The following is a 13160-nucleotide window of genomic DNA, read 5'->3' as shown; positions in this document are numbered from 1 at the left end:
GAGCATGAGGCTAGAATACTTTCTAAGGCCAACACTGTTTTGGCAGAAAAAAAGAAGCCTTGAGTGACAGCTTGTTTGAACAGTCGTGAGCCTCTTGTGTCTGAAGGTTAGGGTCTTCATCGGGGACCCCCGGCATGTCACTCACACGTATGAAAACAAAGCTTGTGAGCCAGCAAGGCCATGGACGGATTTTCCTCGAACTGCTATGTAATTAAAGCAGCCGCTGATGTTTCTACCATGTGATATCGAGATATGTGTCTACTACAGGCCGGACACGTTTGGAGGAGCCGCCTGGGGGATCCGGTGTGGTTTTGAGCCCTCTTAACATCTCATCAGGTAGATGTTGTAAGACCCCAAAAGCTGCCGGAGTTCACAGTCAGGACAACACGTGCTCACCGCAGAATGAAAGAGATCAGCCCCGAGGCCTTCACAGTCACACTTAAACAGACCTTCCATCTAATTCCTTAATGCCCCATCAGTCATTCGTTCTTGCCAGCTCTGCTCTTTTCTCTCAACCTCAATCCCTCCCAGATTATACATGTATTTTTCTTGAGAGCGCCTTTAAAAGGAGTCTCATTATTCTGTCAGAGCGCTTCTCTCCAGATCCTCAAACCTCAGCGGTTGGTAACGGGAAAACAGTTGCGCACACTTTTCTCCCAACCCAAACTTCCTCCTCGGATCAAAAATAAACTCCAATTGTGTGTATCCGTCTCCAGCCGTAGAGGAAGACCTCACTTGGCAAAACAGCCAGAAGGTCAAAGATGAGGGGAAACACCACAGCCAGAGATACTGAGGGTCAGCACTCAGCCAAAATAAACCAGTGAAATCAACCCCATAAACCATCATGATTCCATCAATCTGTCACCAGCGTGATTTCATTCATGGTGACAGAGAGAGAGGGAGAAAGGGAGCGAACGGGAGAGTTGGCTCCGGCTGTGAAACACAATACAACACAAGCTGTTCTCCATCTGGAGAGATGTCAGAGACGTCTGTCTCACCAAGCCATGACAAGCTACATTAGAACTAGTCAATTTACACCCCATTTGATTGGATTTGGTAAAGCCACATGAATGTATCGAAACACCAACAAAATGTATGGCCCTTGCTTCTGCATCGCTAACTAGACATATAATCATTCGATTTTAACAACTCTGCAGGTGTAGCTGGTAAGGAAACGCAAAAGTACTAACAGAGACAGCAGCATAAAGTCAGCACCAACAGCAGGAACTTAATAACCTACAGATAGAACTGGTTTCAATCTTTCATAACCCACACAGCCATTGAGTGAAAAGACCCCTAAGGCTGAAATTACAGCTCTGGATTGGATTCAACTCTTACCCTCTCTCAGTGTAGCTATTTGATGAAAGGCTTGGCAAGGGTCACATTCAAGTGCGGTGGGTATCCTTTCTTTTTTTTAACTTACTTAAATGAAACTATGCGAAGACCTGGGCCAGACTGGTCGTCTGGTTGTAAATAACCTGTGGTGTCCCAGAGGGTGGCACACTGCAGGCTGTTGTGCTTTGCACGCATTTTGCAGAGTATTAAAACCACACACTGGGTTCCCAGGGCTCGACAGTATCAATTAGAGGCAGCTTGTGAAAAAGATGTGCTTCCTCCGTGGCTGTGGTCTGGTCAGAGGTAGGAAGCGAGGGGGAGGAGGTCCTATCAAGATTTCAGTCTTCCAGTTTGCTCCGTCAGCCTGTTCACAAGTCCACAAATAAAGACAACTCTACTACAACACACCTGTTTCTCTTATCTGTTCCCTCTCTATAGATACATAAACTCGGTGACTTGAAAGAGCACACGGCATCAGAATAAAGGCCACAAGGGGCACAAGTCTTCTTGTGTTCCTGGTGTTACAAGCCTGAGGGGAGCAACAGGTTAGCCACAGTGGCTAAACTGTGCAGACCACAGGCCCTTCTGTGCTGCATTTGACTCACTTACCACACTTAGGAAACACCAGATACTGTAATCATACTTGAAAACCGCTTTAACCACAATAATAACACAAGTCAGAGACATTCCAACACTTGTGTCCTTAAGGATTGAACCTGAACCTCAGAAGACAGGGGAAACAGTCCGAACAGATGATATTGTCAAATGAATAGAATAAGTAGCACAACATACTGTATATTCAGTGATGGCCCGCTATACAGCACTAGAAGTCTGAGTTATAAGTTTCTTCCACTGGGTTCAACAGCAGCAATTGCCATGCCGCCCCAGTAGCCCCGATAATTAAGTTCACGGTTAGCCATTTGGTTTGGGTTCCACTGCTACTTTGGTAAATAAAGTCCAAATAAGTCCTTCAAATGAAGTGACAAAATACGTTGTGTGTGACTGCCCTTTAGTAAGACGCATAGTTGTGTCGTTTTCTGATGTGATGCCCAATATCAGAAAAAAAAATCACTGTTTAAAAATCAACAATATGGTTGATGGATGTGGCATACAAACTACAGTTAGGGGAGCTTCGTTGTCATGTTATAATAATAAAAAGATGCTTATGGTTGAGGGGGAACTTGCTGAAACAACTTTCTGCCGTTCTTCTTGTGAGGACAGTCTCAAAAGCCCTCGGTGGGGAATTTTCCAAAGAGGCAAGTGAGTGCTGCTGTAAAGCCAGTACTGTCAACAGCTAAATGAAAGAGAAATAACCTCAAATACTGAGAGGCAGCAGTGCACGACCGCGCTTATGAATATAAATGCGGCAAGTCAGGTTTTTCACAAAAGCTTCACAACCGTTAAATCAGTTCTCAAAAACACCAAAACCCAACAAGAGAGCACCAACAAGTGGTTTTGGTTTATGTAAAATAGGTTGAAGCATTCTTGATTTCACTTTTTCATGATTAAAATATGACTTTTAATTAAAAAGCAATTTAATTACTCTAATCCTAAATTGAATATGGCAACCATTCTGGCAGCTTTGGCAACCAAAAGTTGATGGCTGCTTTCCAGCTTGGCAACCAGCTCCAAAAAGTTGTCGGGCCGCATTTCTCCAAGTGAATTGACCGGTGCATCATCTTTCCATCCATGCCACCCAAAGCTAACAAGTTGAGCTGGCATATTCATAACACAAAGAAGCCTCTGTTAGCTCACCAACTGGGAGTCCTTTGCCCTCCGTCCTCTGTCTCGCCACTTGAAAACCCCAACCAGAGCGCGTACGACCGTAATGAGTTCACCCGATTGGTTCTGACAGGTTTGGTTCGCAAGCAGTTATCGGCTCTGTCCAAACAGGGAACACTGAGGTCTTGCTTCTTTGTCCTTCATAAACAACAGAGCAACACAACCAGGGCTTAATTCTCCTCTATTTAGGGACAAATGGCCTCCTTCATTGGGTCCAGGGAGAACAGAGGGACCACACAGCCCCCCTTCTTCTCACAATGGACAAAGGCATTGCCCCCGAACTGGCCAACTTGTGTCATAACCCTATCGAAACGAGCCAGTGCTCCTTGTCAGAGAATAAGGCCACCGAGATGGAGAGGCCCGGGGAAGAGGGGTAGTCTTCTCCTCTTCTTTACTGAAAAGGGGGAACTATAGCATCCCAGTTGGATATGGGGGACAGGGGAGTTGTTGTTTCTAATGGCTTGGGGTTCTCTGCTTACACGTCGTGCCCCCTCTCATCCACAGTCCTGTTAATCCCATTAATATGAAGAGGGCCAAGAGCCTGAGAGTGGCCACGGCTTAAGAGCCATCAGCCAGCATGAGCCCTCGAAATCCAAACCGTTGTCTAGACCCATTAAGAATTTAGCCTGGCAGAGTCAAATCATTTGAGACCCACGTCTAATGATGGGAGCATAACCTACAGCGAGCATTTACCCATCACCGCACACGATCAAAACATTGTTTTCAACACACCAGATGCATCATGTTATTCGATTATAAATCCCACTAATCTCATTCGGTTGGTCCAACGGCACATTTGATCCATCATTTTTGACTTGGTGCGTTCCTTGGCAGCTTTAACGCCTTTCTCACATTATTGAGTAGCTGTGTTTAACATCTGCCACGCAATACTGACTATGTGAGGGATTTTCTTATTGGATGAAGAAGAAAAAGAAGAAAAAGAAGACGAAACCATTTTTATTGTCATATACATTTACACAAAATTTGACGACTGCATTTGACCCATCCCTGTATATAGGGAGCAGTGGGCTGCCATTGATCGGCGCCCAGGGAGCCGGGGGTTCAGTGTATTGCTCAGGTACACTTCGACACGTGACACGTCCCAGTTGGGGATCGAACCGCTGACCTTCCGATTCCCAGACGAACCTCTTAACCCAGGGAGCCACGGTCGCCCCCAGTCCGGCATTAAACATCATTCCCATTTTAAGGCGATTATTGTCTGTCTGTCTGTGTGCAGCATACTGTATGTGTGTGTGCCACTATAACCACATGATGTATTAGAAGAGATAATCCGCTGGCTTTAAATTAAATGGCCAGGCAAGCAGCACTGAGAATACCAAATAGGACTAAGGTCAACATCTTGTGCAGGGCAGCGAAGACAATCTCTAATGCTTCAATCCACCACCAGGCAGCCAACCAGACATCTACATATGGCTACATTTCTCATCCCACCGCATACCAGTTGGGTGATTATAAAGCATTAGAGCCTGATTAATTCAGCTTTCAAGCAGCTTGCCTTGGCCAGGCTGGAGCACAGCGAGGGCTTTCATAAAACCATGGCCATGGTGAGCAGCTCTCAATCCCACAGTGAGAAAAGTGACCTATAGCAGTAGAGTATCACAAATGACAATCAGCCGAAGCGGGCAATCACCGGAGTGATTCAGCACATATTCAGTTTCATCAAATGCCGATTGCAGTTTTATCCGGCAATCAAAGGGTCTAGAACTCCTCTGGGCCTGGAGATTACGGGTGTCCGGTAGTGTGTTTGCCTTTGTAAAGTCTCGTTCAGGATTACTGTGACGAGGTGAAAAACTTGAACTGCGGCTTAGTGGCGCTACCTTGTTCAACCTGATTCTGTTCACACGCTAATCAGATTTGAATGCAGTTGTTTAAAACGTGTCTTTCAGTTGCAGCATAGTGTATATAAACCATATCAGTCATTCCCAAAGACTGGGTCAGGACCCACTGGCGGGTCCCAGGAGATTTTACTTCAATGCATAACATAAACAAACATTTATTTATTTATCTTTAAAATCGTGACCAAAAGTGGCACTTTACAGTTTTCAGGTGTTGGTAATATCATTATCGCTCTAGGTATTTGGCCATGAACCAAACTATTGGCAAAAGTTACATTTTTACCTGATGAGGGCATTCGAGGAAAAGTCAAAGTAAGTAGTATTCATCCTATGGGGACCATGAATGTCTGTACAAAGCTTAATGGAAATCCATCAGTTGGTGAGATATTTCAGTCTGGACTAAAGTGCTGAACTGACCTACTGAAACTGCCATAGAGCCAAGCTGCTAGCGAGGCTAATAACCTTGTTCGTGTAAAAGTGTCGCTGTTTGGATGAATATGCATTGGTCTTGTTGCATCATGTGGAGGCTGCAGCCCCACTCTGGGCCACGCAGGATTCTGAGGAGCTAATTTCACTGTTTTGACAGTCACTGAGAAACCTGTGGCGACCCAGAATGGAAAGATAAAGGTAGGGAAAGGGAAGTCCACACATGTTTACATGTTGGGAAGTGCACCAATAAAACACTTTCTCAAATTCAATCGCGATTGCACATTTTCCAAATATGCAGGTATTTCAGATTTTTCCTTTTTTGCCCTCATCACAGGGAACGCAGTACAGAAAGGCCAGCATTTGTATGAACTTTGGGAGGTACAATTCAACAACCAAGATATAGTCTAATGAAGCCCTTTTCTGGGTCTGATGACAGTGAGGGAGAAAAAGGAGCATCATATCTAGTCAGCTGTTTCCAATTGACCTAAATATGAACTCGTGCTACCCAAGACTCAGATGCTTAAGTAATTCTGTAGGGTTTTGGGGGTAAGGGAAGCGACACAAACGTATCATAACCCCTCATTAATGGTATTTTTAGAAACAAATTAAATTCTGCCAGGACAGCTTCTCTTACATTGGTGGCAAGGGTGAAAATAACAATTTCTACCGTCATCGGCTAACTGTCGGAGGATGAGAGCTTAGGAAAAAAGAAGATCCGATCTGTCTGTGGTTAGACACTGAGCTGATCTTTCCGGGCTGCTGGAGCTCAACTAAAGATGGCCCCAGTGACGGCACATTAAAAGAGATGAATCCATTTCTGTGAATGACTCGATGGCAGGAGATCAGTTATTGTTTCTGTGACGTTTAATCATCTTGAGAGAACAATTTAAAAGGAACTGGGATGAAAATAAGTTTCTACCTCTACAAGTGTGTTGACACGTGTCAATAGCTAATGTGCATGGTATGTGAACAGTCTCAAGTTGGCACGTGGAATTTTGGTTTAATCTGTAAACTTTGGTCAGAAATCACAAACACCGTCTTCCCCCTCATCTGAGAGACTCCGTCAGAGAAAGTGTGTGCGCCAACAAGGGAGGGCAGGGTGCCTCCCACACACCTCCTTCCTCTCCTGCCAACAGATCGTACTCCCGGGTGATTTAAGGGAAGGAAATGCAGGAACACCAAAGCTTCCTCCTAAAGACAACAAATCCGTTGCACTTTGAAAATAGCCACTACCACCATCATCAATCATTTTCATAATTTGTTGGTATTTGCATTTGATAATTGATATTAAATTAACCTGCAGACCCTGATTCAATTAGCCACTTTCGTGCAGAAACAAGCTATCAAACACTAGCTACAGTATCACCTTATTAGTTGCTAAGGCTAACTTGTTAGCAAACAGTTTAAACACATCCAGCAGATACAGAGCGACATGCAGGGAAGGTAGTGTCGAGTGGGTACTTTGAGCGTTTTCACTGAAAACAGCTACTTGTTGTGGCCTAAAAACACAATGACAGAGGTGAGAGTGAACCATGCTGGTCTTAAAACCAATTAGGTGAAAGATGATACAAAGCTAATTCGCCGTAGCTTCTTCTTTGTCTACTATGAGTGAGCCCTTTCATACTACTCACTGCCATTTGACAATTTGACATACGACAATATGGCTGCATGTGCTTTTGCCATGAGGCCCTCTTCACTGGCTCCGTAACGCACCGTCTGTGTCATTGGGCACTTTGATGTGTCCACCCTGGCAACGACAAGCAAACACGACATCCTCCATTTGAATCCATTTCAAAACCTTCCCCTTCAAACTGCAGAAGGGCGAAAAACCCTGAACTGCTTACCAAACGGGACCATCTGGAGGCAGTCGTTGGATGATGGGAGCTGGAGAGAGAGTGGAGCAGCTACGTCTACCAAACCATGTAGGTAATTACAGGGAGCAGACAGAGAGCCTGACTGGGAGGGGAAAAAAAGAGGAGATACTCAAACTGCTGGGTTGCCGCCCTTGGGCCCTCAACATGACCGCAGACAGCCCATCCTACAGTATAGGCCATGAGAGAAGGGTTCCAGATCAGCGCACTGACACACAGTGCCAAGGAGGAGGAGGAGGCGGCCATGGGCACAGACGGCGGCCTACTCCACGTCAGGCCAGGTAGGTCAACAGGCCGGCAGGACCACACAGAGCCCTGTATGAAGATTCTGCAAAGACCTTCTTGTCATTCGACAATAAGTCGAAGTATCCAGCCTACTTTTGTTTGTGTGCGCATCTTTGAGGAAACCGCTGATAGAAAGTGGAATAAAATAAGCAAAAATGGAAAAAAAGTACCAAAATACATTAATAAAGATCCCCTACTGTTATGGTAGATCATTAAAGCAACATGAGTCACTTCCCAGAGCGCTGTGTGGCTTCTTTGCAGTCATCGACTCGAAGCTCACATCAAACCGCATCAGCGTGAAGCGTTCGGTTGTGCCCCCCGATCCCGACTTCTCTAAATACAGCTCTCGGGGCCACGGAGCAGAAAGCGCCGGCTCGCCTTCTCACCGACTGTCCCGAGCGTTATAAATCATCGGCCATGGCCAGGGAGGATGCGACCTTCACACATCCTCACACAGTCGAAACCGTAAGACATCACGCCGGGGCTGGGCGCAGTTCACCACATCTGTCAAAGCTCCTGACAGCGAACGATAATCCATAGAGCCAGTGTGTGTGTGTGTGTGTGTGTGTGTGGGGGCAGGCTGAAATATACCTTGAAAACAACTCAATGTTTTCTGCTGTTCAATGGAAAAAGTGGTCTTTTTTTAGTTCTTTTTAAACCTCACTACTCGTGCGCTCCCCTCGTTTACCCTGAGGCACAGGAAGCTTCATCATTCAGAAACTTTTCAAAGGGCTGTGACATAAATTCTGCCACCTGCAATCAAGCTAATAATGCCCCGATGCCTTCACCGGGTTTTCGCTGTTGTGCCGCAGGTGTGCAGGCTCACGGCCAGTCTGCACACTATTGCGGCAGTATTTCTCCTCTGACATTTATCTGGGCTCTCCCGTTCCTTCGCTCGGCCCTAACTGTGGATTATATAACAGCAGCGATATGAACTGCATGACGTACGATTCCCATTTTCCAGGTGCAGGTGTCAAAGCTGTGTGTGTGTGTTAATGATGAGTGTGTCCTGGAGGAAAAGCTCACTGGGAGATTGGCTACTCTTTCAGGCTGTAGTTTTTTTTATCCAGGGAGGGATTGTGACTGGCTGTCAAGAAACTGTCATGCATGAGATTTCTTCCTTTTGTTTTTTACATCTTGGAGGGTATTTCTTGTAACACGCGTAAACTTCTTTCCCCTTTAACTGTGACCTCCTCATGGCCTACACAGTTTGCTCAAATGAATGTGTGACTAGCCGAGTTAGTGATAAGAAGCCCTTAACAGTTGTATGTTTCTCAAACACTCCTTTCACCACGAGAAGAATACACAAAGAGAAAGCCACATTAAGTATTCCGCCGCCATACGAGACTATACCAGCCAATCGATTGCAAAATCCTCAGATGTCTCTTCTGAGGCTCTGTAGCTCTTAGTAATTTTACACACACCCAAAACACACACACACACACACACACACACCACAATTTTGGATTCTAACTTTTTATCACTCGCCGAGTTAAGTCAATGCATTGGTTTCACAGCCAGGAGTAAAACAAAAAGAAGCACAACTCGTCTTCTCACGGAGAGGAATCAATGTTGCACTGTGACAAAATACCCATATTTAATACTTCTGCAGCTGTTCATCGTGAACACTCAGCAGAAGAGTTTACTTTCACTTTTAAATGGAAAACGAAGAAAACATCCAACTATCGGTCGTTATTTTTGGAGCTAGAGGCCTTTACATTCTGTAATACCGATGTCCTTTAAAAAACATGATCTGAATGATCCATAAATTATACCGTCGGACTCGCAGTTAAAATAAATCCTGCCGATACGAGCTGCAGGGCGTTGGGGTGATGGCAAGCGTGCAGTTTGATTTATCGTCTCTCACACGTTCAGTATTTCCTAAAATGCAGCATTAGCGAGTTAGATCAGTCTGTGTGTGTCCAGGGTTGCTTTTCCCCCCTCGCAATATTATCGCTGTCACAACCCTCCCTCCCTCAGTGGAGCCCAAGGGGGACAGGAGACGGCTGCTAATTGCAAGCCCGAACCTAACGCATGGTGTTAAAAACAGATAGCGCCGGATGAGATATATAGGCCGCAATAAAAAAAAAGCATGTCAGAGACGGAACACGTCAGAGAGCCTGGACTGGAGGACTCACCGGTTAGGAAGCCTGCAGTAACTTGGGCCAAAAAACGGTGGTTAAAATGGTAATAAATAAAATGGTAATAAATAACACTATGTTTTAACATCTCTTCACAGAACAATCGGGGTTAGGCTTTCTGTCTTGCATTAAAGCTCAGAGGCTCGAGGCTCTCCAGCAGCCACACAGCGGCTGACAGCAGCAGCGGTAGGTATAGCCTCTCACCTCTGCACAGCACCGCCACTCCCTGACAGCTTTATGGACACAGAACACCATCTCTCTCCCTGAACCACCTGACCATAACACAAAGTGCAAAGACACAAGCGACTTTAACACAAGAAACGTATTGAGACTTTCAGCAAAATCTTTTTTTTTTTTTTAAAGGCCTTTGGGGGACGTGTTGAGCAGGAAGTGTTCCATGTACAGAGCTAAGCTGTAAAGGAAATACACCAGCGGTTGATGTGGAGGGTGTTAATGTAGTGTTAGCTCACTAAGATGTATCCTCTGGGTGTGCTTTGAAAGGCTGCACCTGTTATACACACACAAACCGTGTACAACGTGTACATGTACAACGACAGCAAGACGCAACATGGTGCGTCTGACCTACATGAGAGCGTGGATGCTGCATAAATGAGCCTGAGGCACCGACAACCATTCAGCCATCAAATAGCAAATGGCCAGCTATGAGTAATGCAGTAACGCGTTAGAGCAGCGGGCTGAACCGAGCACCGCCCTCGCCTCCTCAAACTGATGGTTCCCAAGTGCAGGGTGACGACTTACTCCATATTTTCTACAGTAAATACAAATGAAGAAATACTTTGCTCAAAGTTTCAGGTGAAGGCTGCAAAGTGGGATCTGTTTTTCAGGGGGAAAAGGGGGACTTCTACTGTCGGGCTGTGGGGAGACACATTCGTCCTCCAGAGATCAATTATTTCCTCAGCACAACTCAAGTCCAAACTTTGGAGGCTGCAACACTTTGCACTGAGGCATCCGAGCACACTGCCTGTTTAGTCCTGGTGTCACTGTGTTCATCCTATAGATAGTGGTCCTGGAAAGACAGCAGGAGTATGACAGGGGGTGTGAAAATACTGTATGATCATGATCTCTACATATAAAACACACACACACACACACACACGTCTGTCGGAATGCTACAGTGATTTAAAAGTTTCTTACACACTGTAGCTGCTACAGATGGGTAAGGATGACCAGCAGGGCAGTCAAAGCACCCTATACTCTGTTGATGAATCGATACTTTCCTGAGGGCAGACTGCTCCTGTTAATGAAAAAGCTTCACACAGGTCAGCTGCCAGTGTTGCTGTTACAGTGAAATAGCAAACTGCTCATTCGGAGTTATTGCAAACATGATGAATGAAGCCCCTTTATTCATATCCATGATCGATAACGGTTACAGGTGAGGACAGCAGCGGAGACAAGGGACGTTAGCGGCACCGGAGCTGCACGTCATTCATTCATTCATTCATTCACCCAAGTACCTGTCATCGTAGCAGAAATCGGCGTCCAGAGTGTTGACATACAGGACCAGAGCCACGGCGCTGCACAGCAATTCTGCAAACATTTCTCTGCCTCGCACACACGCGGGAAAAAAATGTATGTATAAAATAAAATTAAAAAAATGCAAAAACAGGAAAATCAAAAAGAAGACAAAGATGCAAAGCGAGACACAGGAGCAGCAAAATCCCGATCTCTATTCCCTCTCAGTCCCCGTCTTTGTCAGGATGTCTCAGGGAAAACAAGTCCCCCGCCCCCCCCCCCCCCCCCCCCCATCATCCTCGGCGAAGTGCACAAAGTGGCTAATCCATAGGTCGCTTCCGCTCTAACCCATGTTGGGACCGAGCTGGAGAGCTTTATATTTCTCCGGCTGAGAGTTGGGCAGAAAATAAAACACGAGCAGCGCGTTCAGTGGATCTCCTGACAGCGTCTGCTGCACGCCTCCCCAACACAGAGGAGAGGATCAGCGCTGTGATGCTCAGCGGCCGATGCTGGACGGACCGCTCTCAAGTCAGCCGCAACCTCATCTACGACTTCCGGTTAGGCTTTCCAAAATAAAGCTGGCTGATTAGCGTTATCGTTCACGAGCAATAATAGACCGTATATAAGTGCATATCAGAAATGATACATGAGGAAGTGTTCTGCTAACGGTAGGCTTTAACACAAATAATACGGATCCTTTTTTGGAGACAAAAAATCATCCATTTCAGCATTATCTGGTCGTTGATGTGTGTCATGTTGTTTTATTCTCGCCTAAAACAGCAATTGGCCAAAATATTATTTATATAAGTTTATTTATATTAAAGCTTCTACATATAGTTGTTTTCCTAGTAGTGGTCTCTCATTCCATAATCGATCTCATGCTTTAATACTGAGATAAATCTGCATCACTTCCGCTCCTGCTCCTCGTGTCTCTGGTAAATTGATGCAGGCGTTATTCAAACGCATGTGGTTGGGAGATCTTGAGCGCATGCGCACTGCCCCTGCTCTGGAGACGGGAATAAATCACGCTACATGATGCCGAGACCCGTTGGTAAGGGTCATTTCCTACCACTAACAGTAGTCAATAATATGGAGGTGGTCCTCAGAGTGACGTTCTGGGACATCTAGGAGTTATTGCAGGTGGGTACCATGAATTCTCAGAGTATAATCATGAATATTTCATTAAATTTGACGATCATTTTATTCTCTAAGGGTTACTACCTTAATGAATGGAATATTATCTCCATCAGAGGTGTCACTCTTCTCATTTACCAAACACCGTCTTATGAGTGAATTAAGATATATTTTAGTATGTACACTCCTACTCCCTAATTAAGGTAATTTTCGAAATTATCTTTATTGAATTATATGAATTAGAAAAGTGCTGAGGTTATGTAAAATACAAAAGCATTGCTCAAAAAAATCAGTGTGTTGTAAAATGATTGTAGTAAATCCAACAACTTTTATTCTAGTACTGATAGGTCAATGAACTGCATGATCACAGCTGCAGAAAATAAATATGAAAAGAACATTGTATGTGATTTGGCATATCTGTAAAAAGGTGGAAGATTCTCAATTGTTTATCTGACGCTACTTAATAGTCTGTTTTTAGTTTTTAAAAATCATTCAAATCATCATCAGTTTTGTCGTTGGACTTCTATCAGTCCACCGATTCTGTCTGAGTATAGAGACCACTTGATCAAAAGGACTGGTTGTCTGAATCATAATGGGGGGGGGGGGACTTTCCCTTTCGTTGATGTGAAGAATATGTGACATGTTTATCACACTGGCTACTAAACGTCTTGTCAATGTCATTCCAGTAATTGCTTTTTATTGCTTTAGGTGTGAGCAGGCTCACAATGAGGAGATGTGTGACCAGTAGAGGGCTCACAGTGCACGATGTCTGTGGGGAGACAGTACAACTCAAATACTTAATACTGCAGTCTCTGTTGTAAAACTATATTCAATAAAAACAAAACAATGATTTT

The 13160-nt window shown here is 44.9% G+C and overlaps 1 protein-coding gene across 3 annotated transcripts in view; it reads right to left on the bottom strand.

Moving 5' to 3' along the window:
• Positions 1 to 11303, bottom strand: part of LOC306782164 (protein O-mannosyl-transferase TMTC2-like) — a 106075-nt gene extending 94772 nt beyond the window's left edge. For all 3 annotated transcript variants that reach the window (XR_013772255.1, XM_079275395.1, XM_079275396.1), the window contains exon 1: positions 11175 to 11303. Coding sequence is in view for 2 of the 3 variants with exons in the window: in XM_079275395.1 (XP_079131521.1) it covers positions 11175 to 11257 (83 nt within the window). In the remaining variant the exon portion in view is untranslated. The remainder of the gene's footprint in view (positions 1 to 11174) is intronic.
• Positions 11304 to 13160: the final 1857 nt, after the last annotated feature.

The sequence above is a fragment of the Melanostigma gelatinosum genome (assembly GCF_949748355.1).
Source record: "Melanostigma gelatinosum genome assembly, chromosome: 1".
Lineage (NCBI taxonomy): Eukaryota > Metazoa > Chordata > Actinopteri > Perciformes > Zoarcidae > Melanostigma > Melanostigma gelatinosum.
This window is presented reverse-complemented; position numbering and strand designations above follow the sequence as displayed.